General features: G+C 33.1%; 1 protein-coding gene across 6 annotated transcripts in view; it reads right to left on the bottom strand.

The window, feature by feature from the left end:
* Window positions 1-27,192, bottom strand: part of LOC135125757 (phosphatase and actin regulator 1) — a 216,940-nt gene that overhangs the window by 163,986 nt on the left and 25,762 nt on the right. Inside the window, exon 1 of one of the 6 annotated variants that reach the window (XM_064051429.1) lies at window positions 14,421-14,484. The exons of the other annotated variants lie outside the window; for them this stretch is intronic. Within the exon in view, the coding sequence (XP_063907499.1) occupies window positions 14,421-14,469 (49 nt within the window). The 5' untranslated portion in view covers window positions 14,470-14,484. Of the gene's footprint in view, window positions 1-14,420; window positions 14,485-27,192 lie in introns of those variants that run through there. 6 annotated transcript variants of the gene reach the window in all.

Here is a 27,192-nt window from a genome sequence, read left to right as displayed (position 1 = left end):
TTGCATATACGGGGTGATTCAAGAAAATAAATTAAAGCGTAAATTTATTTTACTGATTTACTCAGGAACTACAAAACCGAATGCTTCGAAATCTTGAAGATATTTTAAAATTATCATAAGCATGGTAAATTTTTGATCAAAACGTATTTGGTCGTCCCCCCTAAAAAATTTATGACGTCACCACAAAATTTTGCTGAATAAATCCTATCTAAAATGTACAAAATATGGTGAGTCTCTTCTTGTAATTTGTCATTCCATTCAAATTTTTTCGATTTGCATAAACAGGGTGACTCAAAAAAATTAATGAATGCGTAAATTTATTTTATTGATTTAATCAGGAACTACAAAACCGAATGCTTTGAAATCTTGCAGATGTTTTAAGGTTATAAAGAGCATAATAAATTTTTAGTCAAAATATATTTGGTTATCTTCTACAAAAAACTGATGACGTCAGCTCAAAAGTTTGCCGAATAAATCGTATCTAAAATGTACAAAATATGATGAGTCTGTACTTGTGATTTATCATTTCATTCATATTTTTGGATTTGCATATGCAGGGTGACTCAAAAAAATTAATGAAGGCGTGAATTTATTTTATCGATTTAATCAGGAATTACAAAACCGAATGCTTTGAAATCTTGGGAATATTCTAAAGTTATTATAAGCATGGTAAACTTTTGTTCAAAATGTATTTGTTCATCCCTCCTAAAAAAATTGATGACGTCACCCTTAAATTTTGCTGAATAAATCCTATCTAAAATGCAAAAAATATGATGAGTTTGTACTTGTGATTTATCATTCCATTCATATTTTTTAGATTTTCTTAAGAGGTGGTTCAAAAAAATTAATGAAGTCAATTTATTTTATTGATTAAATTAAAGGCAACACTTATTATTAGTATTACACCCCAACCAACCCAATTTGGTAGACACAAAATTTGTTAAAGGAAAAACTCGGTTGAAACATAAGGGTAGCATGCTTATTTACATTGACTTTAACATTACAGACCTGCATTTGTTTTATGCGTTCACTTGGTTCCGCGAATGTGAAATAGACATGTTTATAATCAACCAATTGTGAATTTCACCGTCAAGAATTAAAATAAAACCCAATGTTTTATATAATAAGCGGAAGTCGAAGCAATAAAACCGATGGTCGTTTTGTTTACAGTTTCTCTGTTTGACTCTCAAGTATGCTGTTACGCCTGTCATCTTAAATTAAGAATGTTTATACATACACGATTTTCAGCTGCCTGGGATACGTATACGTGAGTAAATTGTTTCGTTATTTTATTGATTATAAGAAATCAATATTCAAAACGACCCAATTCATTTTCCCGAAAATTTGAGAATATAATAATTTTATTCTTAGTATTACACTACATCTATCCCAAACTGATATACGTGTCCTTGCAAAAATGTTGATGACGTCATCGCAATTTTTTTTTAAATTCCCACTACAAAAATGTAATGAGAAAAAACACAATAGGCATGCAGTCGTCAAGTTTCCGACAGCGAGGGAAGTACTGTCTAAACTCTTTAGACCAATTTTTTGAGAAAAGTCCTACTTACCTAGGAATTAAGATATTTTTAATAAAAAAAAGCGTATTATTCAGTGCAAGAATAATTATTTGAAAAACTTCATACAATTATCTACTGTGCAGCTTTAACTTGTATTCAAATTAACACATGTAAAGATAACATAATAAATACAAACACCAAACGCATACCTTCCACCCCTCATTGGGAAACGCCGTTAAATTATAAAATTAATAACATTAGAAAACAACTAGGTCAAATAACACAGTACCTTAGAGGAGTTAAAACACCACATATCATGACATGTATGCATTCGATACTGACCAACAATAATTTTCATCAAACTGATTACAATGAGTACAACACAACATTATCCCAAATTAATGATACCCTATTACAAAAACTTTCCTTATATAGCAAACGACTTAAAAGATACAAACAATCACATCTCAGAAAAATTCATAACACTAAATTTTTAAACAACGAAAAACTATTCTATCAACATTTAACTAATTCAAACAAAACTCAATTATCCGGTGAACTTCCAAGTTCACAGGATGTAACAACATTTTGGTCAAAACTTTGGTCTCAAGAATTTGAATTTAACCACTCTGCCAAATGGATTCCTCATATATCCCATAAACTATCCACAGTTACACCAATGAATGATCATCAGATAACACTTGCCGAATTAATAAATACCATCAATAAGACACACAACTGGAAATCACCAGGACCAGACAAAATCCATAATTTTTGGATAAAAAAATTAAATTGTGTACATATTCATTTACTACATCACTTAAATCAGTTCCTTCTTGACCCATCCTCCTTTCCAACATTTTTATGTCATGGTGTAACATACTTAAAACCTAAAGATAACGACACAAGAAATCCATCAAAATACAGACCTATCACATGTTTACCGACAATCTATAAAATATTAACCTCATGCATTACACAAAAAATCTATCAACACTGTTTTAACTCTAACATCATTAATGAAGAACAGAAAGGATGTATTAAAGGCTCCTTTGGTTGCAAAGAGCAATTAATCATAGATTCCATCATCTGTGAACAAGCTAGAAAAGAAAACCGAAACATATATACTGCTTTTATTGATTATAAGAAAGCTTACGATTCTGTCCCTCATTCCTGGCTATGCAAAATTCTGGAATTATACAAAATTGATACTAAAATCTGCACTTTTCTCAAATGTTCCATGGAATTTTGGAAGACCACCCTCCAAATAACCTTAAATGAACAAACAATTCAGTCAGATCCAATATTGATCCGAAGAGGAATTTTTCAAGGCGATTCTCTTAGTCCGTTATGGTTCTGTTTAGCAATAAATCCCCTCTCCGATATCCTGAACAGCTGCAATTATGGGTTCAATATAAGAATTAACAAACAAAGAGAAAACAGAATAAGTCACTTGCTGTATATGGATGACATAAAAATATATGCAAGTACACAAAATCAGTTAACAAACCTATTAAATCTGACTGAACAATTTTCCGGTGATATTGGTATGTCTTTTGGTATTGAGAAATGTAAGACCCAAGCAATAAAAAAAGGCGTCCAACACCAAGTACCACATATAACCCAGAATAACGAAATAATCGAAGCCCAAGAACGAGACGATACATACAAATATCTGGGTTTCTGTCAATCATCCCACATCAATCATACCAAAACGAAAACACAGTTGAAAGATCAATACCTAGCGAGATTAAAATTAATATTGAAGACACAGTTAAATGGAAAAAATTTAATGAAAGCAGTAAATACATTCTGCGTTCCACTGCCAACATATTCTTTTGGAGTCATTAAATGGTCCAAAACTGATCTTGAAAATTTAAACATCGCAACAAGGAAAATCTTCACACAGTATAGAAGGCATCATCCAAAATCGTCGATTGAAAGATTCTCATTACCAAGACAGAATGGAGGAAGAGGTTTCCAGAACCTAGAAAACTTATGTCAGAGACAAATCTCAGATTTGAAGAAGTATTTCTTGAAACGAGCAGAAAGAAATGAAATGTTTCGCACCATCACAAGAGCAGATTTGAACCACACACCCTTAAATCTGTCGAACACCGAAGAAATTCACACCCCCCACACAACAGATAAAATAATAAGTGGGCTAAAACAAAAACAACTACATGGAAAATTCTACAAAGACTTAGAAGAAACTCATGTCAATAAGAAGATGTCATTGATTTGGTTAAAAAAATCAGGTTTGTATGCCGAAACAGAAGGATTTGTGTTTGCTATTCAAGACCAAGTAATCAATACCAAGAATTACAAAAAATACATCATCAAAGATCCGAACATAAAAAACGACTGCTGTCGTCTCTGCAAAGCAAAACCTGAAACGATCCAGCACATAATCTCTTCTTGCAGCATCCTAGCACAAACTGACTACAAAGCTAGACACGACAACGTCGCCAAAATCATCCACAAAGAATTAGCAACACTTATGAACTTAATCGAAGATACGACACCGTATTACACTTACATTCCATCTCCGTTCCTTGAAAATAACAAATACAAATTATACTGGGATCGCACAATACTTACAGACTTAAACATTACAGCTAACAGACCAGACATCATACTTATCAAAAAACACACGAACGAAGTCATTCTCATTGACATTGCTGTTCCTAACACAAACAACATTATTCAAACATACCACACCAAGATTTCAAAATATCTACAATTATCGATAGAAATGAAATCCATGTTGAATCTTAAAAAAATTTCAATTCTACCCCTAGTTATCTCTAATGTAGGTGTAGTTCCAAATAGCTTAGTTGAGAATTTAAAGTCTTTGCATTTGAATGATTCAATAAGTATCAAAATTCAAAAAGCTGTTTTGTTAGGAACATGTCATATTGTTCGTAAGTTTCTCGAACAGTCTGATCATGTCAGTCAGATTAGATTAGCACCAGTAGGTCAGAGTAGTGTAGGTCACTTTCCAAGTGATGCGCGTATAAATGGTCGGTAGTTACGCTAGACTTTTGGGGATGGGGTGAGATTAGAGAATAATAGCAGACTAATTTGTATGCTGTAATTCTAGAATCTCGAAAGTTGTTCTGTTAATCTAATCAATGCATATCATTACTTGGTCTTAGTACCCGTAATGATAGAAGTCTTGCCTGAATGCCGGTCATTTCCGGGTCAGTGGTGAGTCTCATTAGATTATTTGTAAACTAAATGTTGGTATTGTGCTTGTTATGTACACCTAATTGTTGTGTTAAATTTACGAATGATATGTGTATGTAATTTGACGAATTCTATACAACTGTAGTTGTCTCAGGAATAAATAATATTATTATTATTATTATTATTAGACGTTAGGTTCAAACTACTGACATCGATAATAAAAAGAAGACTTGAAGGATATATGAAAGAAGCTCTAGGAGAATATCAAGGAGGCTTTAGAAAAGGAAGAGGGACAATCGATCAAATATTTATGTTTAAACAAATCAAGGTAGTAAACTACGAATATGGAATTCCTACTCATTTACTCTTCGTGGACTTCAGAAGAGCTTACGATACGGTGAACAGGACGAAGTTAATAAACATATTGAGAGAACTAGATATTCCCGAAAAACTAATAAATCTAATAAAAATGACATTGAAAAATACAGTAAGAAGAGTAAAAGTAAAAGGAAAAACTAGCGACAGTTTCAATGTGAAACAAGGACCAGACAAGGTGATCCGTTGTCAACAAGTCTATTCAATCTGGTTCTAGAGAATATTATAATGACAACTGATATAAACAGGAAGGGTCTACTATTCAATAGAAGCCATCAATGTCTAGCTTACACTTAGTCCTACTAGCTAGGAACAGAAAGGAATTAGAAAGGATAACAGCAAAGCTAATGAGATAAGCAGAAGAGGTAGGCTTAGAATTTAATATAAAAAAAACAAAATATATGAAACTAAAAATAACTGTGAGAGTAGAAACAAAAACAACCTACAGATAGACAGACAAGAAGGAATAAAAGTAGAAATGTTTATGTACTTAGGGGTGTCGATAACCAACAAATGCCAAGAAGATAAAGAAAAATTACTAAAAGTAAAGAAATATCAAGGCAAACAAAACTAAGAATATATAAAACCATAGTGAGACCAACCATAGGCGTGCGAGACATGGATTATGACAAATATAATGAAACAAAGACTGGACATTTTGGGAAAGGAAGATACTTAGAAGCATTTTTGGAGGGAAACCAACAGAAGGAGGATGGGAAAGAAGAACTAATGAAGAAATATATTATTTATATAATGACACAGTTGTAAGCAATTTCATAAAAATAGAAAGATTGCAATGGTTAGGACACCTAGGAAGAATGACCCAAGAAAGAGAGGTTAAGATGGTGGCGTGAAAAATTCCAGAGGGCAAAAGGAAAAAAAGCAGACCAAGGAAGAAGTGGAAAGAAGTGATAGAGGAAGACCTAGCAGAAAAATAAATACAGGACTGGAGGAAGAACTGGATTTGACAAGCTGTACTTTATGAGCAAGGGAAGTTATGTCGAAGGTGTAGAGGGAATAATTTATTTTAAATATAAGGTATCTCAAAAATGAACAATCCAACAACAGTTAAATCATATCTTTGCACACATTTTTACGGCTTTCTTAGTTTAACAAACTTTAAAAGAGAATGTTGGTATAATTATTGCGACAACAAATCTATTAATATATACACGATATTTTATTATTGACCATGTTACATAATACAGCACATTCAGGTAGCACTTTAAAATCATCTTTCAATTACACAAAGATGATCACAACTACACTAACTTTAAATCTACTACAATTTCTAACAAAAAACATACAGTGTGAGTCATTCTTCAGCAATTTAAAAAAAGAATAGGTATGTTATTAGTGTTCATTCATGTGGAATTATGTAAATCTAAGAAAAAACTAATGAGAAGTAGTACTATCACACTACAAAACAAAAATAGTGCAAGGACGTCACTTCATCCAAAGAAATTCCACTTTGAACAAGGTTCTTCATGTAAGGTACATTGACCAAACCATACTTTCCAGATAGTTTAAAATAGCGTTAACCAGTGTAATAATCCAGCACGTACATTACAACACGTGCTTGAATTTTTTGTCGGAACTATTATACTCAGTAATTAGCGCGATTGAAGTGCTGAGAAATGTAATCGCGGCGTGAAGTTATAGGTAAGTAAAAGTCAATGGAACGCAGCGCAATTATCTTCATTGCAACAAATAATTGTTAATGTTGAACAAGAAGAGTTTGGTGTTGACTCAATTGTTGCGCCGTGTTGAATGATTGATAGCTTTACTGGAAATTATGACGCGGCCAATTACAAGTGCATTAAAAACTTATTATCCTTGACAGTATTTTAAACACGGAACGCTTTACTTTTATCTAATAGCACCGCGAAGAACAGTTATTTTGAGAAAGAATGCTCAGGATGGATCGCGATTAAACAACGTAATTAAAGCGACATAAATTCGCTAATCCTAAGAACAAGCTATAAAAATGCTAAAGTAAAATTTTTTATTCTGCTCTCATAACAGTATTCATTTGTTTGTAACGTCATTAACTTTCGCCTTGCAATTAAATGATAAGTATAAAATGCATTTTTTTAAGTAACTTAAATGTAAGTACGCTGAAAATTTGGAAGTGATTGGTTCAGTAATTCAGTGTTTACTCACTTCGGACAGACAGACCCTAAAACATATATGTAAATAGTTGCATTTCCATGCCCACATAACCTTAGATCAAGAAATAAAAACTCACCGCATGCCACTGAAAATGTGTGTAGGTTTCGTTATAAATTAGATGACACATCCATATAATAAAAATTGTAACAAATAAAAATGGCAACTTGTTAGAAGTTGTATCACTACACTGTAAAAAAAAGCTTACATTCAGATATTGCGAATCGACAAGCTTCGACAAACGTCTCCACCATAAAATTCACATTACGTGGCACATAATAGCACAATAATCTTCCTCAATAAAAACGCCTAACGATCCGTATTTTATATTCATATTTTCAGAAATGACACTCATTACGAAACCCATTTGTCCGCAAACAAAACGATAAAAAAAATCGCCGATCAAAATAAAAGGCGCACAAGCAGAAGAAAGCTTCGGCACTCAATAAAAGAAAAGACAAACCCCGATTCTTATTACTCGACACTTAAAACGGAAGACGCTGGAACGCATTTTTCTCTAATCGTTTTCCTTACGTTGAAAAGAACTTGGCTCATTTTCTACGTGGACTTTGAAGTTGTGAAATTTAACACCGGAATTAAAAATTTTCTACATAAAGAACTAAATGGCATCTGGTTATAAAATTGTAACTGTAGACAATTACGTTACCTACGCAGTTCCCAGAATACCGTGGAATAAATCAAGAAATATAAAATTACCACAAATAGAAAACAATGTAAATAACTAGAAATACACTTTTATTTTGAGATGTTCATGTGTGATACATTACAAAATATTGTCAACAGAAACTATGTAAAGGCGGCACAAAACTGTCTGTCGGGGTCTGTCTGTCCGGATTTTTATAAGACAGACACTCTCCGAAACTACTGGACCAGTTATCAAATTTTATATGTGGATTACGAATATCGTGTAGATGGTACAACGTTAATCAAAATTTGGCTAATGATCCCTACTAAGAATTTGTTGACGTCATCTCCAAAATTTACAATAGTAAACATTTAAATTTTATAAAATAAGATACTACTGCACATGTGGTTAAGTTTTTATCCTAGACATCCAGATTTTTGGAGAAAAACACACGTTTTAAGCACAGTAAATCATTAAACAAAGTTTTCTCAAGCAACAATGGATAATAGATACTCCTACATCCGAAAAAAATATTACTTCGTGACCATAAACACGCTATTTTTTTTGCAATCAGCACGTCGAGATCTATAGCCCTGAATTTTTTGAGAATTTTTAGACGAATTTTACACTGTATTGTAATTTTTTTCTTAATGTACATGGTTTTCTTTCAACAACACGATACTTAAAACATAATTTTAACCTCAAATTCATCATTTTATTTTTAGATATTTTATTCTTGAAAAAAGACTCTTGTATATTAAAGAACAAAAATCGACTGATATGCCCCACCCACCCGCCCCACTTCAATTGTGATCAATATTCTTATTCGTCGTGAGACGGGGGGCGGAGCTTAAATGCAAAGTACATACATAGTTCTCTACAAGAAATTACCATGTGAAACATGTTTTAAGTATCGTGTTGTCGAAAGAAAGTCACACATATTAAGAAAAAAACGGCAAAAAATAAGCCCCACCCACCCCGACCTCTACTGTGATGAATTTTTTATTCGTTATAAGATCGGGGGGGCGGAGCTCAATTGCAAAGTCCATATGTTGGAACCATGATCATATTGTAGCAACTAGACCATTTTGAAAAAAATTTGGAATTAATATCCTTATTCTCTCGAAAGCAAAGAAAAAAAACTATTCAAAAATAAAAACTTTAGTATTCACAACTTGACTTTTCTGTAAATTTGTGGCGTAAATCAGTAGATAGGATAACACTGGTAATGCAGCTGGACATAGTTCTAACCTCAAATTGATGTTTTAATATTTTAACTATTTTATTGTTGAAAGAAGACTGTCTATTTTACGAAAAGAAAGGAAAGGATAAACCCCACCCACCCGCCCCAACTAAATTGTGATTAATTTTTTTATTCGATGTGAGATGGGGGCAAAGCTTAAATGAAAAGTTCATATGTGTCATGATCAACGGGCGGAATTGTGTTTCATACGCTAGATCCAGTGCTGTCGCGGCGATACTTTGATTACAAATATATTTTTATTTTGGACTATATCAACATAATATAACATTTCAAGATCACAAATCTGTGGTCCTGTGTTTGAAAAATTAAAAGGGGCATCAAGTATTATTTTTTTAAGTAATATAGTAATATAGAAGTAGTTTTTTAACAAGCTGTAAACACTCCTAGCGACGCACTGGCTACGACCTTGTGGACCAGATCAAAGCGTCCCCGCTACTCGCCGTAAAACACACCTTGCTTCAACTGGGGAATTGCATCCGTAAGATAAATTTCCGCTTACTGGTCATGATCATTTAAAATGGACACACGTGGGCCCCAAGATTTTTTTTTAAAGATCAAGCAAATATGAATTTTGCAATTAAGCTCCACCCTCGATCTTACAACAAATGAAAAATTCGTCACAATTGAGAAAGGGGCGGGTGGGTGGGGCTTAATTCATCATTGGATTCTTTTTCTTAATATAGTTTTCCTTCAACAACACGATATTTAAAACATAATTCTAACCTCAAATTCGTGATTTGATATTTTAAGTATTTTATTGGTGAACGAATACTACGCAGTTAGAAAAAGAAAGTCAAAGAATAAGCCCCACCCACCCGCCCCATCTAAATTGTGATTAATTTTTTTATTCGACGTGAGACGGGGGTGGAGCTTAAATGAAAAGTTCGTACGTGTCATGATCATTTAAAATTGACACACGTGGTCCTGTAGATTGTGTCAAAATCTTTAAAATAAACACTTACGGACTCCCAGATTCCTTCACAATTTTCCCATCTTTTTAAAAAATCAAACAAATATGAATTTTGCAATTAAGCTCCACCCTCGATCTTACAAGAAATGAGAAATTCGTCACAATTGAGAAAGGGGCGGGTGGGTGGGGCTTAATCAATATTTGCATTATTTTTTTTTAATATAGTTTTCTTTCAACTACACGATATTTAAAACATAATTCAAACCTCAAATTCATGATTTTAAGTATTTCATATTTAAAGGCACAGGGGCTGCGGGGATGTTAATTACGCCATTTTATAGAGGTTAACAGTTATCACAAAACGAAAACCGCAAAGTCTAATTTTATAATTTTTTAAAGAAGTTCTGTCAAAAATAACCTTCCACAGTTTTTGTTCTAGCTTTGTTTTTCTTGGTAGCGTCATCAAAATTCCAAAACGAACATCATTTTTTCAAAACGTCAATGTCGTCAGCAAACTGAAAATAATATCATCTGTATACAATACCACAGGGCCCCACTTCGTAAATTTCCCGGTGGACCCCCATCTCCTCAATCCGACACTAGTTTTTAATATTTTTTACTTCCCGAGCGTAAGCAAAGGAAGTATTGTAATCGAGTCCGTCGGCCGACTCTCTACTTTTACGTTTTCTCGATCTTTCATGACCCCTAGAAGACGAAGAAATAGGTCTCCCATTTCCGTCTGTCTGTCCGTCTGTCCGTCTGTCCGTCCGTCCGTCTGTCCGTCCGTCTGTCCGTCTGTCCGTCTGCCCCCGGATTTTTATTAGACAGATAATCTCCGAAAGTACTCGACCGATTGTTGTGAAATTTTGTACTTATATTAAGAATATCATGTAGATGGTAAAACGCTAACCAAAATTTGTCTAATCATCCCCACCACTAATGCGATGACGTCACTTCAAAATTGTACATAGTAAATGGGTTTTCAATTGTATAAAATAACATAGTCCTACACATGTAGTTTACAACTCCGAATCGACTTTTCACCCGAAACGTCCAGATTTTTGGAAAAAAAATCAAAATTATAAAACAACATTTTGAAATTTAATTTTTAATCTGCTAACCAGAATGCTTTGAAATGTTGCAGATGTTTTAAGGCTATAAAGAGCATCATAAATCTTTAGTCAAAAAATATTTGCTTACCCCCTCCAAAAACTTGATGACGTCAGCTCGAAAATTTGCCGAATAAATCATATCTAAAATGTACAAAATATGATCAGTCTGTACTTGTGATCTATCACTACATTCATATTTTTTGGATTTGCATATACAGGGTGATTCAAGAAAATAAATGAAAGCGTAAATTTATTTTACTGATTTACTCAGGAACTACAAAACCGAATGCTTCGAAATCTTGAAGATATTTTAAAATTATCATAAGCATGGTAAATTTTTGATCAAAACGTATTTGGTCGTCCCCCCTAAAAAATTTATGATGTCACCACAAAATTTTGCTGAAAAAATCCTATCTAAAATGTACAAAATATGGTGAGTCTCTTCTTGTGATTTATCATTCCATTCAAATTTTTTCGATTTGCATATACAGGGTGACTCAAAAAAATTAATGAATGCGTAAATTTATTTTATTGATTTAATCAGGAACTACAAAACCGAATGCTTTGAAATCTTGCAGATGTTTTAAGGTTATAAAGAGCATAATAAATTTTTAGTCAAAATATATTTGGTTATCTTCTACAAAAAACTGATGACGTCAGCTCAAAAGTTTGCCGAATAAATCGTATCTAAAATGTACAAAATATGATGAGTCTGTACTTGTGATTTATCATTCCATTCATATTTTTGGATTTGCATATGCAGGGTGACTCAAAAAAATTAATGAAGGCGTGAATTTATTTTATCGATTTAATCAGGAATTACAAAACCGAATGCTTTGAAATCTTGGGAATATTTTAAAGTTATTATAAGCATGGTAAACTTTTATTCAAAATGTATTTGTTCATCCCTCCTAAAAAAATTGATGACGTCACCCTTAAATTTTGCTGAATAAATCCTATCTAAAATGCAAAAAATATGATGAGTTTGTACTTGTGATTTATCATTCCATTCATATTTTTTAGATTTTCTTAAGAGGTGGTTCAAAAAAATTAATGAAGTCAATTTATTTTATTGATTAAATTAAAGGCAACACTTATTATTAGTATTACACCCCAACCAACCCAATTTGGTAGACACAAAATTTGTTAAAGGAAAAACTCGGTTGAAACATAAGGGTAGCACGCTTATTTACATCGACTTTAACATTACAGACCTGCATTTGTTTTATGCGTTCACTTGGTTCCGCGAATGTGAAATAGACATGTTTATAATCAACCAATTGTGAATTTCACCGTCAGGAATTAAAATAAAACCCAATGTTTTATATAATAAGCGGAAGTCGAAGCAATAAAACCGATGGTCGTTTTGTTTACAGTTTCTCTGTTTGACTCTCACGTATGCTGTTACGCCTGTCATCTTAAATTAAGAATGTTTATACATACACGATTTTCAGTTGCCTCTGATACGTATACGTGAGTAAATTGTTTCGTTATTTTATTGATTATTACAAATCAATATTCAAAACGACTCAATTCATTTTCCCGAAAATTTGAGAATATAATAATTTTATTCTTAGTATTACACTACATCTATCCCAACTGATATACGTGCCCTTGCAAAAATGTTGATGACGTCATCGCAATTTTTTTTTAAATTCCCACTACAAAAATGTAATGAGAAAAAAAACACAATAGGCATGCAGTCGTCAAGTTTCCGACAGCGAGGGAAGTACTGTCTAAACTCTTTAGACCAATTTTTTAACCCCTGTAGAATATTCCAACACAGTGCGTTTTATATTTAAATCCCCTTTGATCCGATATTAACTGTACTAAACTAAACCAATTTTGAGCGGAATCATGAATATTAAAGGATAATTTGCAAAATTCGATATTGCAGAATGTATTACAGTTTCTGATCAAAAAGCCAAAGAGTTTTAAAGAAAAAGGGGTAATAAAAATATAATTCCGAGCACCTTAAGTGATCCAACGGTTTATGCAAACTCAATTAAAACTGAGGTTAAAGAATATCGGATTTTTTTTTCTGGTAAAACTCAAAGTTCTCCAATTAGAAATGTTCATTTGCAGTGAATTAAGATACCACCATGTTTCGATACATAATTCACGACAGCTTGTGAAGCCAAACAATAATTTAAATTTTTAATAGTTGAAACATCGTATTATTAACAAATAATTAAAAAAAAAACAAGGGATTCGGCATAGAACGGTGCTAAAACTGACTTAAAACTGTCATACATGACGTACTAAGATTTAAGTATTAAACAAATAAAATGTAAAGAAAGGTGATTGCAGGAGAATTAAATTCAAAGCACTGAAATCTCAATAAGATTAGATCGTGATGATGAGCACTCTGATACGTATACCACGCAGTATTAAAAATTTATATACTTATTCTAGTAAAAAAATGTGAATCGTAATTCCAAATGTATCGTTTCAATTCTATTTATGATCTTGAACAACAAATCATACAAAAATTATTTAGGCAACACTTTTTGGTGTACAGCACGTGGTCATCTGTATCTTATTGGTTACATCCATTTTGCATGGTCGAGAATGTCCACGTGCCACATACAAAAGATGAGTGGAAATGAACCTTAATGTTCTGATCTGAGGTCTGTCCGCCAAGGAAATTATAGGAATTGATTGTGTTTGTCGAGAGGCGTCGGAAAATCTTATCAATAATCTACAGTTTGAATAAGATGGTTTTGTTTTATCAAGTCGAAATTATTATTTTACGCAAAATTTCCATCTCTAGCACGTATTCACTCGTTTTGCTTGCCAAAGAGGCCACATTTACATACGTTTTATCTCGACTTTATACGAAATTACAGCAAACAAAACATCAATCATCATTACCTAATATCTTCACAGCTGTTTGCTTCCGTTGCCTATCACAAAAGCTTCAAGTCGTACACAGAGCAATATATTTCAGCTCATATAGCACAATATTCCCCAAATGGAATTTGTTTCAAACCCACTAAACCAAAATCAACTCGCTTCTAGCAACCTTCATCCGACTGTGGAAACGGCAAACTGTAAACAACCCTCTAACTATACAAAATTAATAGTTCCATAGCCGACCCCACCGAACCCCATCTACCATTTCTTACGGTCAGCTGCCCGCCGATCAATTTCCATCGAAACATTAATCCCTTGCCTCACATCACAGAGGAAAAAAACAAAACCCGATCCGGAGCACTCCATCCCCTTGACTCACCTTGGCTATAAATAGGAAACTCCCCATCGCTGTGGCTGTGTGTCAACATCAGACGTACCGAACCCCCAATTTTCACTTCCTGTTACTAGGACATCGCGTTGTCGTTATCGCGGAACAGAGAATCGGTGAGAAGACGTGACGACGTCACAGAACGCACTGAGAAGGGTTGGATTGGAAGTTCGCTCGTGGGGATGCTGGCTGCCCCCCTACGCCCCAGATTTCGAAAGCTTCCTGTGGCACACGGAAGCGCGCAACCCCTCCTGGAGGGATCAGCTGATGGGGCGGCGAGTCCGCGGCTTCAAAGCTGGAGCGCTAATGTTTGTCTTTTAATCCGGAAAAACGACGTACTTTATCGAATTCGAAAGGAAATTGAAAGCAGGGGAAAAGACGGAGTTAGATTGCGAATTATTATTTCATTTGAGATGGACCTAAAGGCGGGAGTGTGTAGCAGGAGCGGTTGGGTTTAAGGAACAAGTGAGCAATTGATGTTCTTTAGGATTTTCGAAACAAGGAGATAATTAAATTTCGTACCGAGGAATTTGAAACACAACGTAAAGGACACAATTTAACTGATAAGCGAGAGGGGTTTGATGCTATAGTCGGCCATAGATTTTCGATGAGAGTGGGGAGAGGTAAAATCAAGCGACATGCATAGAGTGCAATGTGGTGTGCTGAGTAAGGTCTTGCTTCGGTTATTTATTGGGGAATTTCGAAAGCAATTCTGAACATGATTAATGTGGTATTTATGCATGTACGAATAAAGTAAGTAAATCTACGAAAGGTGAAGAAGTTTTATTTCACGTTTTGCAAATTTAAAATAAACTACTAGGAGATGAATGTTTCTATTTTTAGTTATATTAGTAACATTACAACAATTATTTGTTTACTCAAGGTGAAACATACAATTTTGTTATTCTCAAGTTTCTTTTACAGCGTGATTTAATAAGTACAAATACTTCCGTATTTTTAACCTGAATTTAACTTGGAAACTACACAATCAACTGGTCATATCTTCCGAAAACTTGAGAACGTCGTCCCAAAATTTTGTTATATCTTGTTTCAATGTTTTCAATTATTTACGTCTATAGGTTACTCTGAATCGAGACAACAAAAAGAATTCATAGACGCCATAGAGGAAGCAGAAATGGAAGAGCTGATGAAGAAAATGCTCTCAGAGCTAAGGATAGACATAAAGGAAGACATGATGGAGTTTAAAAGCGAGATAAAAGAAGACACAAGAGAAATTAGGAACAATCTAAAAATCAAGAAAGTGGGAAAGAAAAAAGAAACAAATCACAGAGGCCCTGATAAAGACAGAAAACAAAATGAAAAAGATAATAAAGGAAAAAATTCGCAACAATGTAGTGATTACCGGAATAGAAACGACCAAGCAAAACGAAGAAGAGAGAAATAATGGTAAGTATATTGGAAAAGGAGCTAGAGATAAAAGACAAGATAAAGAAGACATACGCAATTGGTCCGCAGAAAGTCATAATAGAAATGGTTAACTTCAATGATAAGATAACGATACTGAAAGAAAAAAAAAGATTAAAGGCCGAGAATTTATATATTGATTCAGAAATGACAAAGAAAGAAAGGAAAATACAAAAAGAACTAAGCGAAATTGCGAGAGACGAAAGGAAGAATAAAGGATCAATGGTCAAAATAGGTTTCCAAAAAATATCAATTAACGTCATGATGAAATGGGATATAAATGAGAGAACACTTGGACCACCTTAACCAAAAACGTACTAACCGACAAAATTGCAATTTGAGTAATACTGGAGTAAACTTTCATTAAGAACTAAAAATTTGTATTAATGTCTGAATAAAATTCTTGCCTTAAGAATACATGACTTTATGAATGTAGTCTATTTTGTTAATGGCATCAAAAACACCCAGTCCTTTACAGTTTTAAAGAAGCATTTTGGCAATTGGTTCTTTTTTGAGGAAACCATGATATTAAATTTATTATTCCGTAAAAAGGCACTAAGTAATTTTTGAAAAATATTATATATATATTTATATTAATTTAACGACCTGCTATAAAAAGGAACATATGCCATGAAACAAAAACAAAAATGATTAAGTTAAATTTGTTTCCCTTAATTCGAAATCGATATCATTTGAAAAACCCTCCACATAAAATTCACAGTTTATTCCCCGTAAGTTTTTGTAAAAGAGTTTTGCATCCTCGGGAATAAAAAGACATAATGTTTTAGATCTGCCAACTTTTTACGCGATATTGCTTTTCCACTGGGCCATAATGTAGACAATTTTCCAAAATTTTTAGAAGTCTTTTCCTTTTATGCATCAGAACTTCATTGTAAATCTCATTTTCCTGATTACTTTTCATAAAAATAGAAAGCGGTTTATCTTTAGTAAGTTTAATCACTCTTGTTTTCAAGCATCTAATTTTTTGTTCATGTATGCCTTCTATTTGTGACACTAGACTCTAAATCGGCTTCACTACAAAAATGTTCTTTTTGCATAAACTAAACAATAAATGGATTTTTCTTTCTACCATTTAACATAATATTGGCGTAATCTTGTGGCGTATATACTTAATGACTCCAAAATCTTTGTCATTTGGTAAAAAACTATGTTCCGAAACAAAAAATTTCAAATAAATCGTTTGTTAAGTAGAATGTTGTTATAAAATTGATTTTAGCATGAATACAGTTTTTATATTACTATTTTGACGCCCACAAGAGTCAGACCACAGAGCCAGTTCTGTTATATCCTTTTTGGTAAAATTTTCAGTAGGTATTAAGCTCTTAAGACAAGATCCCACCTTTTGTGCGCCACGACCTATTTTCTTTTTTTCCAAATAAAATTGTGTCTTTTCCTTGTTTTACCGGAGTAAATACCCTCGTTATAAAGCCAAAATTGACGCTTATAAAACACTAAGGGCCGGTTGCATAAACGCAAATCAAATTTAATCTCTGATTAACTCCATAGTAACGATTGTTATCATCATAGTTACAATTGTTCTTAATCAGAGATTAAATTTGATTTGCGTTTATGCAACCGGCCCTAAGTTTGTAGGATAGTTACAAGGAAATAAAGCACTGCACAACCAATTAAAAAAAGTGCTGTGTCGCTTGGTACCTTTTTGATTAAAACATAATGCCAGATTTATTAAAGGCGCATAGTTCTACCTCAAATTTTGGTATAAAAATAATTAAGACAAATAAAGGATTTTTACAAATTGGTTTTTGACATTAAATTCTGACTGTTTGGATGTTTAACTCATTTTTTGCGATTTGGCGCTTAGTACGTTTTTGGTTAACATCGTTCACTTGTTACAGAGAACCACACAAAAATGAACACAGAGACCAACGACCGTGAATATAACGATCCAAAAAACTAACAGGCGAAAAACAGGAAACAAGAAACCAAAAAGAAAAAGAATATTGCCAGAGAAGACTACTGGGAATCAAATAGATCACGTACTTATAAGAGAAGAAAGTAGTAATGTAATCAACGATACGAGATCATACAGAGAAGCAAACATAGACTCAGACCACATATTAGTAATAGTGAAATGTAAGATTAAAGTAGCGACAAAGCAAACGATGGAGTCAAACAAGAAAAAGTTTAATATACAAGAACTAGAAAAAGATGACATCCAAAAGAGACACAAAGAACGCATCCAAAATAAATTGGAAACGACAAGAAAACCCGATAGGACAGAAGAGAAATGGAAAGTTCTAAAAGACTGCATCACAGAAGCCGCAAAAGAAACGGTGGGATATAAAGAAAACAAAAAAAAAGAAAGCATGGTTCGATGAAGAGTGCAAGTTGAGCATTGAAAGAAACAAATTAGCTAGAATAAAATGGTTAAAATCAACAACAGATAGCGACTTGGAAAATTACAGAATAAAAAGAGAAAACTGTGTAAAAGTAAGAAGACAGAATGGATAGAAAAGAGGATGAACGAAATAGAAAAAGAAAACAAGAGAAATAACCCAACCCCACTACAGATTCCTAAGGAAGAAAAGAAAACTCCCAACGATAAATATCGAAGACGAAAAATGGAGGAAGCACTATGAAAAACTGTATGAAGATAACGAAAAGAAAAGTAATGAGGAAGAAACAAGAATAAACGAAAACCTTGAAAGAACAGAAGCGGCACCAACACAAGAAGAAGTAGAAGGGTACCTTAAGAAAATGAAAAATAACAATAGAAGAGATATGGATTAAAGAAGAAACGCCCAGAGAATGAAAAATTTGAGTAATAAGACGAATACCGAAGCAAGGAGATATGGTGAACTGTGAGAATTACTGAGCCATCACGATGCTAAACCTCGCATATAAAATAGTAACAGCTATAGTAAATGATAGACTTACACAACATACCGAAACGATAATAAGACAGTACCAATATGGTTTCAGAAAGAGCAAAGCGACGACCGATGCAGTACACATACTAAAACAAATAAAGGAGAAAAGCTAAGAAAAAACATTGAGCTACAAACAAGCCTTCGAGATTGCACAGAGGAAAGATAATAGAAGACCTAGAGAGGATTAAAACTCCAAAGAAAATTATCAGACAAATAGAGATAAGCATGAAATACTCGAGAGCAGTCATCAACACAGGGAGAAAGGTGACAGAAGACATAAAAATAGAAAGAGGAACAAGACAAGGAGATACACTGTCGACAACGTTATTCATTCATTACATCTCTGGATTGCATACTAAAGCAAATAGAAAACATAGGTACGTTAAACCAGAAATCAGTACAAATAATTGCATACGTAGATGGCATAGTGATTATCACCAGAAGGAAGAAACATTTAGAGAATATATTTCAAATCATAGAACAAGAATCCAAAGAAAGAGGGCTGGCGATCAACGAATCCAAAACAAAGAACATGCACTGCGACAGGAAGAAAAATAAACAGCTGGGCAGTTTACAAATAGGACAGTACAGCTTTGACGAAGCTGAAACTTTTAAATATCTACGAATCATAATAGACATAGGATGTCTAGAGTGAAAATTCGACACACATTCGCACACCACAAGTGCAGAAGTATCTTATTAAAAAAAAATTTAAAAACTTTTTATTATAAATTTTGGAAATGACGTCATCCCATTGGTGGTGGGGATGATTAGCCAAATTTTAGTAAGTATTTAACCATCTACATGATATTCCTAACGTAATACAAAATATGACGAGAATCGGTTCAGTAATTTCGGAGATAACTTGTCTAACAAAAATGGATACAGACAGACAGACGGAAACGGGAAAGCACTAAAGCAGTAAAAAATATGAATGAATGAGTTCATTAATTTTATTGATTAAATGGAAGTTCTGAAGAAGATTACATAAATCTAGATTTATTTGAATGTGCTTCATGTGTGAGGAAAGTTTTTGATTTTTTGAAGTGGCGCTAATGATATAATAAGGCCTTTCGCGAACAAGTTTCACACATTTTTTTTCTATCCGCATTCATTTGGACAGCAAAATGATTTTTGGTAAATTGATGTACATATTTTGATTTTTTAATTGTAATTATATTTCTTCAGTATACAGATTGGCTCACCACTTACTTTTAACACATAAATCTAAAATTTGCAGGATTAATATTACAAAAATTAACCTACAAAGAGGACACATTTTTTTTTAAAGTAATGCAATTCGGGCCTTGGCATAACAAAACACATTCTGTTTTTTTTTCGTATTTTTCATGTCGACAGTTAATTTCATTAATTAATCCAGCTATTTATCTTTATTTTAACAACTATTTCATAATTTACAACCTCCAATAAATTTACTTTACACCGCAGCCCACAATAGCTGCTTACCACTGACCATAAAGTACACAATGGCCAATTTCTTTAGGCAATGCGACGCTTTCACTTGAATTCAAGACCAATTTATGATCTGTCATCCTCTAATAGAGGTTTCTTTCAATCCAAATTTATGCGGAATCGTAAATTTTAAAATCCATTGAATTTACGGGCCCATTTTTCGTTAATTAGCAGGAAGTAGAGCATTTTTGTCAAAATAAAATGTTTCGTAACAACTGATTTATTTTGTCCTTTTGGTTGCAAAACGAGCAGATAAAGGATATTGTACACACACTAATTACCCCAACAACCATACAGAAGCAGTTAGTGTCCACCCCTTTCATTTGTCCGGTTTTGTCCACTTCTTTAATCTGTTTTACCCCATATCCGTCACCATTCAAAACCTCCCTCCTACTTTCGTTCATTTGTCTGATTTCTTTACATTCATACAAAATGTTCTATTGTTACCCGCCCTTTCCCATATGTTGTGAGAACCCTCTCCACTGCTTCAAAGCGTCAACACCAAATTTGGTACTATAATTTTGTTTTTTAAGTTACGTCTACATAAATGTCCGGGATAAACCCTGGGCTCGGGCCTACCCTCAAGTGAATAAGCAAAACTGCATATACCTGACGCCAATGGATATTTGGCCTCGCTCAGGTAACAAAATCCCAATCCCAGTGAACACTTGCTTGCACTCGGCTGTTTTTTTGAATAGTTTGTAATAGGACACACACATATCCGAAGATGCTCAGTCTACACCGATTATATGGGCTATCAGCTGATCTGCCAAGTGCATCGAGAATAACAAATGGCTGTAAATATTTCCAGAGCCATTTCTATCAAAATATTTATTTGATCCACCAATCATTGTTTGTATTTGTCGACATATTGAAGAACATTCAAACAGAAATCTATGTTATTATCGATATCATTGAAATTATTATTGTTTTTTTAAGTATTGCTGTGATTGAAATATTAAATAGGTCTATATGCACGGTTTGTGGAAAGAAAACAAGAAACACGGATTGTGTGGCCTGTGACATCTGCAGAAAATTGGTCCATACTGGATGTTCTGGATTAAGAGCGATTTAGATTGAATGTTCGAAAAATCCATTATGTGAAAAATAACCAAGGTAAGGTGCCATTACCTGATAAAGATATTTTATCGACTGAAGAAATAATCAATGAGGTTGAGGAAAGAAATCGTCGATTGTACAATTTAATTTTTTTTAATTTACCCGAATCAGAGAAAAACACCAAATTAAGCATGAGTCGTGTTAAGAAAACAATCTTTTCCAGTGATAATGGGAAGGAAAATAGTATAAAAATTATGTCTTGTGATCGGTTAGGTAGGTTTATGAATGAAAAAATACACCCAATGAGAATCTCGTTTGCAACTCCTCAGCATGCATATGGAGTCCTAAGAACTTATAATCGTAAAAACCAGTTTTACCTTAATAGAGATTTAACGAAGCGCCAACAGAATCAATGCTTTTTAATAAGGACTGAATTTAGAAATAGCAAAAAAGAGGGTGAAACTGGCATGGTTTTAAAATATTCAAACGGAGTGCCGAAAATTCAAAAGATTGAGATAAAAAACGCTTAGGAACCCAACAGACTTTTACAACACCTCTGCAAAAATCAAGTTATATATTCAACAGTTTTTATCAAAATGTCAGGGGTCTAAATACTAAAATAAGTAACTTCTATACTAATGTATGTACCATTGATGAAGAAATTGTAGCCTTAACAGAGACATAGTTAACCAGTAGCGTGTTGTCTAGTGAACTACTTCCAAGTTATTTCAATGTAGTTCGAGATGAGAATATGTGGAAGAGGTGGCGGGGTTTAATTGCAGTAAACGACAAATTTGCTGTTAAGAAACTAGATGTTATATCACCTATTCCACACAGTGAAATAGTGGCAACCAAAATTTCAAACAAAAAATCAAAAATAACTGTGGTAGCAATTTATATTCCGTCATCATAGCAAACTAGGAACTACATACAAATTTTTGAACACCTCGAGAATCACTTGGATTTGTCGAACCCGTTAATTATTTTGGGCGATTTCAATATCTCTGAATACGCTGAATGTGTGAGAGAAAGGAAGACATCTAATTTATTCAAACTTTATAGTAATTTTATTTCTTTACATAGTATTAGACAACACAACAGAATTATTAATACACATGCAAGGATATTAGACCTTTTTTGTCAACTGATCATTTCAATGTTGTTTACCAGTCTGTTTCACTTATTCACTTATTCATCAAGAAAATATTTCTGTCAAGCAAAAATCAGAACTCATCAAATTTAACTTCTATAAAGCCAACTTGGAAGATCTATATGCGGCTTATGGTCAGTTGAATGGTCTTTTATTGAAAACATCGAGGCTGTGGATATTGCGTGTGATTATCTTTATAAAATAATCTATGATTTATTCGATCAACATGTACCCAAATGTAGAGTTAATACCAAATGTGCTAAATGCCCTCTTCACTAAATCCATCATTGATAAAATAAATTAAAAGAACTGGAATTTGTGTAGGGAAAACAAAGGCTTACATCATATTAATAAAGAAAAAAATCTTGGACGTGACATCCACAGTGAAAGTCGTAATGAGTATTTGCGATTTGAAAATTCCATATCGCATGATTTTAAACGAAGTGACATTAGGTGACAATGTAGTGTCCTTTCCACAAGAGATTGTCAACGCTTACAATCTTTCCACCGTTTTCTGTGATAATAATGTTCCTGGATGTGATAATAATTGTGATACGAATACTAACATCTGTGAGATTTGTGGTTATAACAACTGTCTGTCTCTCTCTCACTTCAACAAGTTTGTAATTTTAGCTCTGTTTTGCGTTTTTTGTACTTGACTGTATTAGATGTTTGTTAAGACCCCTTAAATATATCTTTAATTTAGTGTTGAAATCATCCACATCTCCGTACAAGCGAAATTGTCAAAAGTGTGTCCAATATTATATCAAACTTTTCCAAATTATTATTTGAAACTATATTATCTAATGTAATATATTCACATGTTGTAAATTATATTGTGCCACAACAACATGGTTTTGTCAAAGGAAAATCAACCACCACTAATTTATATAAATTTAAGCAATTTGTGTCACCAGCTTTAGATAATAATTTCCAAGTAGATCTGATATCTACCGATTTGACTAAAGCGTTTGACAGGGTGAATCATTGCGTGTTTTTAAAAAAACTTGAAATGTTTGGATTTTGTGATGATTTGTTGAGTTATTACTGAGGTCAATGATTATAGAAAGAAAACAATATGTTGAGTATGGTAGATGTAAGTCTCTTGAAATAGATGTAAATAGTGGGGTGGCTCAAGGCTCCAATTTAGGTCCTCTGCTTTTTACCATATTTTTTAATGATGTCGTAAAGAATCTTCAAACAAAAAGTTTTATTTATGCAGATGATCTAAAGATAGTGAATATAATAATGCCTGTTCATAGATAGTTTAGTTGGTGTCATAATAATAAAATTGACGTTAACATTGACAAGTGCAAAATTATGAGAATAACAAGAAAGGTAAATTAAATTTTTATTACAACATAAATGGTTTGCCACTACAAATGTGTAATGAAAGTAAGGATCTAGGTGTAATATTTGATTACACGTTGTCTTTTGTACCGCACATCGAACATATCGTGACCAGTTCTTTGAAAAATTTAAGTTTTATATTTAGAAATGGAGCGGATTTTAAAGGTAGGTATATTTAGTTTTAAACTTTTGTTGTATACATTAGTTCGAAGTAAGCTTGAATATTGTTGAGTAGTTTGGGCACCACATTATAAAATTTATATTAATCTTATTGAAAATGTGTAAATTTATTTATTTTAAAATGTGTGGTTCATATCCGCCTCAACACTGTGCATCAGAGGCGTTATGTAATATAGTTGACGAATATTTCCTCTATGCGCGGAGAAATGTAGCCTGTGTAACCTTTATTCAGAAACTTATAAGTGTCAAAATGTTCTGTCCATCAATATTACAAAATATTCAGTTTATCTACCCCCGCGTAAACTGTCGAACGCCTACAACATTTTATTATCAGGTGCCTAGTACATTCCATAATTTCAATAATCCGCTTATTTGATGTGTGAGACTGTGTAATAATAGTTTAATAAATCATAATGTAGACATATTTTATGAAAATTTTAGTAACGCAAAAAATGTAAAGTAAAACTTACTGCTATTTGTTACAACTTTAATACGATGTAAGGTTTGCTGTGATCTAATTTGCTTTCGTTTTTCATTTATATTTTTCTATTTTGTTAGGTTCTTTTAGAAACAATTTCAATAATGTTAGTGTATTAAGTTTCCACCATAGACAATGTCGTCTGTTGGAAATAAATCCTTATTATTATTAGGAGAAATAAATTTTCAAGAAATTTAATCTAAAAAAGGCGGCCATTCAGACTTACCAAAGAAGTGACTACTGTGTTATTTTTATCAGAACTAGACATTTAGGGACAAATATTATACTCCAACTTTTTTTATATCATACTTAACTGCTCTATGCACCTGTACTTTTATTTAGATTATTTGGTATGTGCAATTTTCTTTAACATTGTCAATACATATTTTGTAAATTGTGGGTTACTTTTTCTCTTCATTGGTATTCGTTGTATACTATAGCAAATATACACATTTTTTTTTATTACTATTGTTCTGTCCCTTTTATAGCAAGGCTAAAATTTTATGACGAAATTATATAAAGTAATAGATAGGGTCGCGTGCAAACGGTCTATTAAATTTTATTAGCCTGAGTGCAGTTGTGCGTTTTAACAAATAAAAAAAATATGACCTGTTTATGATTGGGACTCGAGTGCAAACGGCCTGCGTTCCTACCTGAGTCCCGAGAGCGACTCCCACAATACGAACAAGTTTCGAAGTACGAAGTGCAGTCTCGGAAAAATCCGTTTACATGTTTCACGGTAATGATATCTCAATTAATTGCACCCTTAACTCTGAAACTCTCGTGAGAGTTACTCTCCAGTGGACAAGTAGCGTTACGTTCTCTTCTCTTACATATTTTGGAACTTATTAATTATTATAAGGGCCGCATTTGTAACATTATATCTGGATTCTTTAAACTTCTCGTTTTGCTTTCCTGTCAAAGTCATTGTTATATTCGTTTATTTATTTAGCTCGTATTTTTCCATTCTACTTGACTGAAACGATCTCGTTACTGCTCACCTCTTCGTTCACCCCACGTTCTCACTTCCTTTCGGCTTTCTTGTATAACTTCATGATTCCTGCTTTCACCGTAGTCATTATTCAATTCTGTTCTTTAATAATAATCTTTCTAATACCTACACTAAAGATCTCTCTTGCAATCTTTTACTTCTTTATACACTTTCCAGTCAAAAATTTTAGTTTCATATTGATACTCTTTTATTAAACTAATGAATGGTTTCATTTGTTTCTTAAGTTGTGGCCTAACAATTTTTTCCGTACTCACCACACAATTTTTTTGCCGTAGGAAATGAATAAAATGAACAGCGGCGCGAAATCACATTTGAATAATTTGAATTTGAGAAAAAAAACATTCAATCAAAAATCGTTAAATATAGGCAACCATGTGCACGTTACTGCTTGGGGTTAGTTGGTAGTTCTGCTTGTTTAGTTAGAGGGCGATAGTTGGCCTTGACAACACAGCGGCATGGCGAGAACATGATGAAAGCGTGAGCCATTACTTGGTGGTTTGGTCTAGTGGGTGCATATTGAAAAGACGCTGTAAGTTAGCTAGGTTGAATTAGTTGGTTTGATAGTTAATAAAAGAGAGAAAGCCTTTGTTTAACGAAAATTAATCGTGCTGTAAATTTAATTCATTGTTTGTAAATTCACCGATCAGGTTTTAATCGTTAACTATTTCTAACACAATTTAACAGACATTAGATTTATTTAAACAGACACTTACTAGGAGATTTCATGAATTTCACTTAGTCAGGATAACAACCTTTGTTTACAAGTTATGAATGAGATTTCTGGATGCATATACGTAAGTGTTACATTATAACACTTCTTCATTTTTCACACAAAATTGCTAACCGTTCATTTACGGCAGTAAAATTAACTAATTCATACCGTGAACTGGCGGAGGGTTAAAACAATTTCTTCCCTTAGACTGTTATCATCGTTATTATCATCGTTATCATCATTACACCACCGAGGCATTTCCTCGCAACGTTAAAAATTGCATCACCGAGGCATTTCCCCGCAACGTTAAAATTTACATCACGGAGACGCTTTTTCCTCGCAACGATGACTGCATATTTTTGAGTTTATTTACATATTATGTGTTTTGTTGGGGTAACCAGTTCACGGTACTATAAACTCTCAAAGTAAATTGTTTTTTTTTGAGTAACCAATCACTTGGATCATGACATAATTTAACGTAATGAAACTCTTTGTTTGAATCGTTGATCAAATGTGGCAAGTATTAATCTCATGTAAATTTTGTTAGCTTTGCAATTTTTCACCTCATACAATATTTCTCTATCTCGCAATTTTAATCTCAGTGATTTTCCTTTGTTGTATAATTTTAATTGAACGTAAATTTCGTGCTCTGAAGTTTTAACCTCACATAATATTTTTATTTGCACAAGTTTATTTCACACCGGATCTTTTATTTTTATAAATCTTTGCTAGTTTTGTTACGTAAATATTTTGTTGATGAATGTTTCCATCGTAAAAATTATCTGATGTCCAATTTTAATCTCACAAAATTTAATTGTTGTGTATTGCTCTTTTGAAACTTTAACTCTTGTTTTGTCTTCATTAATATTTAGAAATCTTCTCGTATCAGTCTTCCTTACCATTTGATTTCTTTCTTTCATATACTTCAAGATGGAATTCAGGAGTATAAAGCAATGCTATTTATAATGACAAGCACAAATTGTTAATTTACAGAAGTACATGTTTTCTATAG

Source organism: Zophobas morio, unplaced genomic scaffold (assembly GCF_036711695.1).
Source record: "Zophobas morio isolate AGI-343-1 ecotype UQ-CSIRO unplaced genomic scaffold, CSIRO_AGI_Zmor_V1 ptg000009l, whole genome shotgun sequence".
NCBI lineage: Eukaryota > Metazoa > Arthropoda > Insecta > Coleoptera > Tenebrionidae > Zophobas > Zophobas morio.
This window is presented reverse-complemented; position numbering and strand designations above follow the sequence as displayed.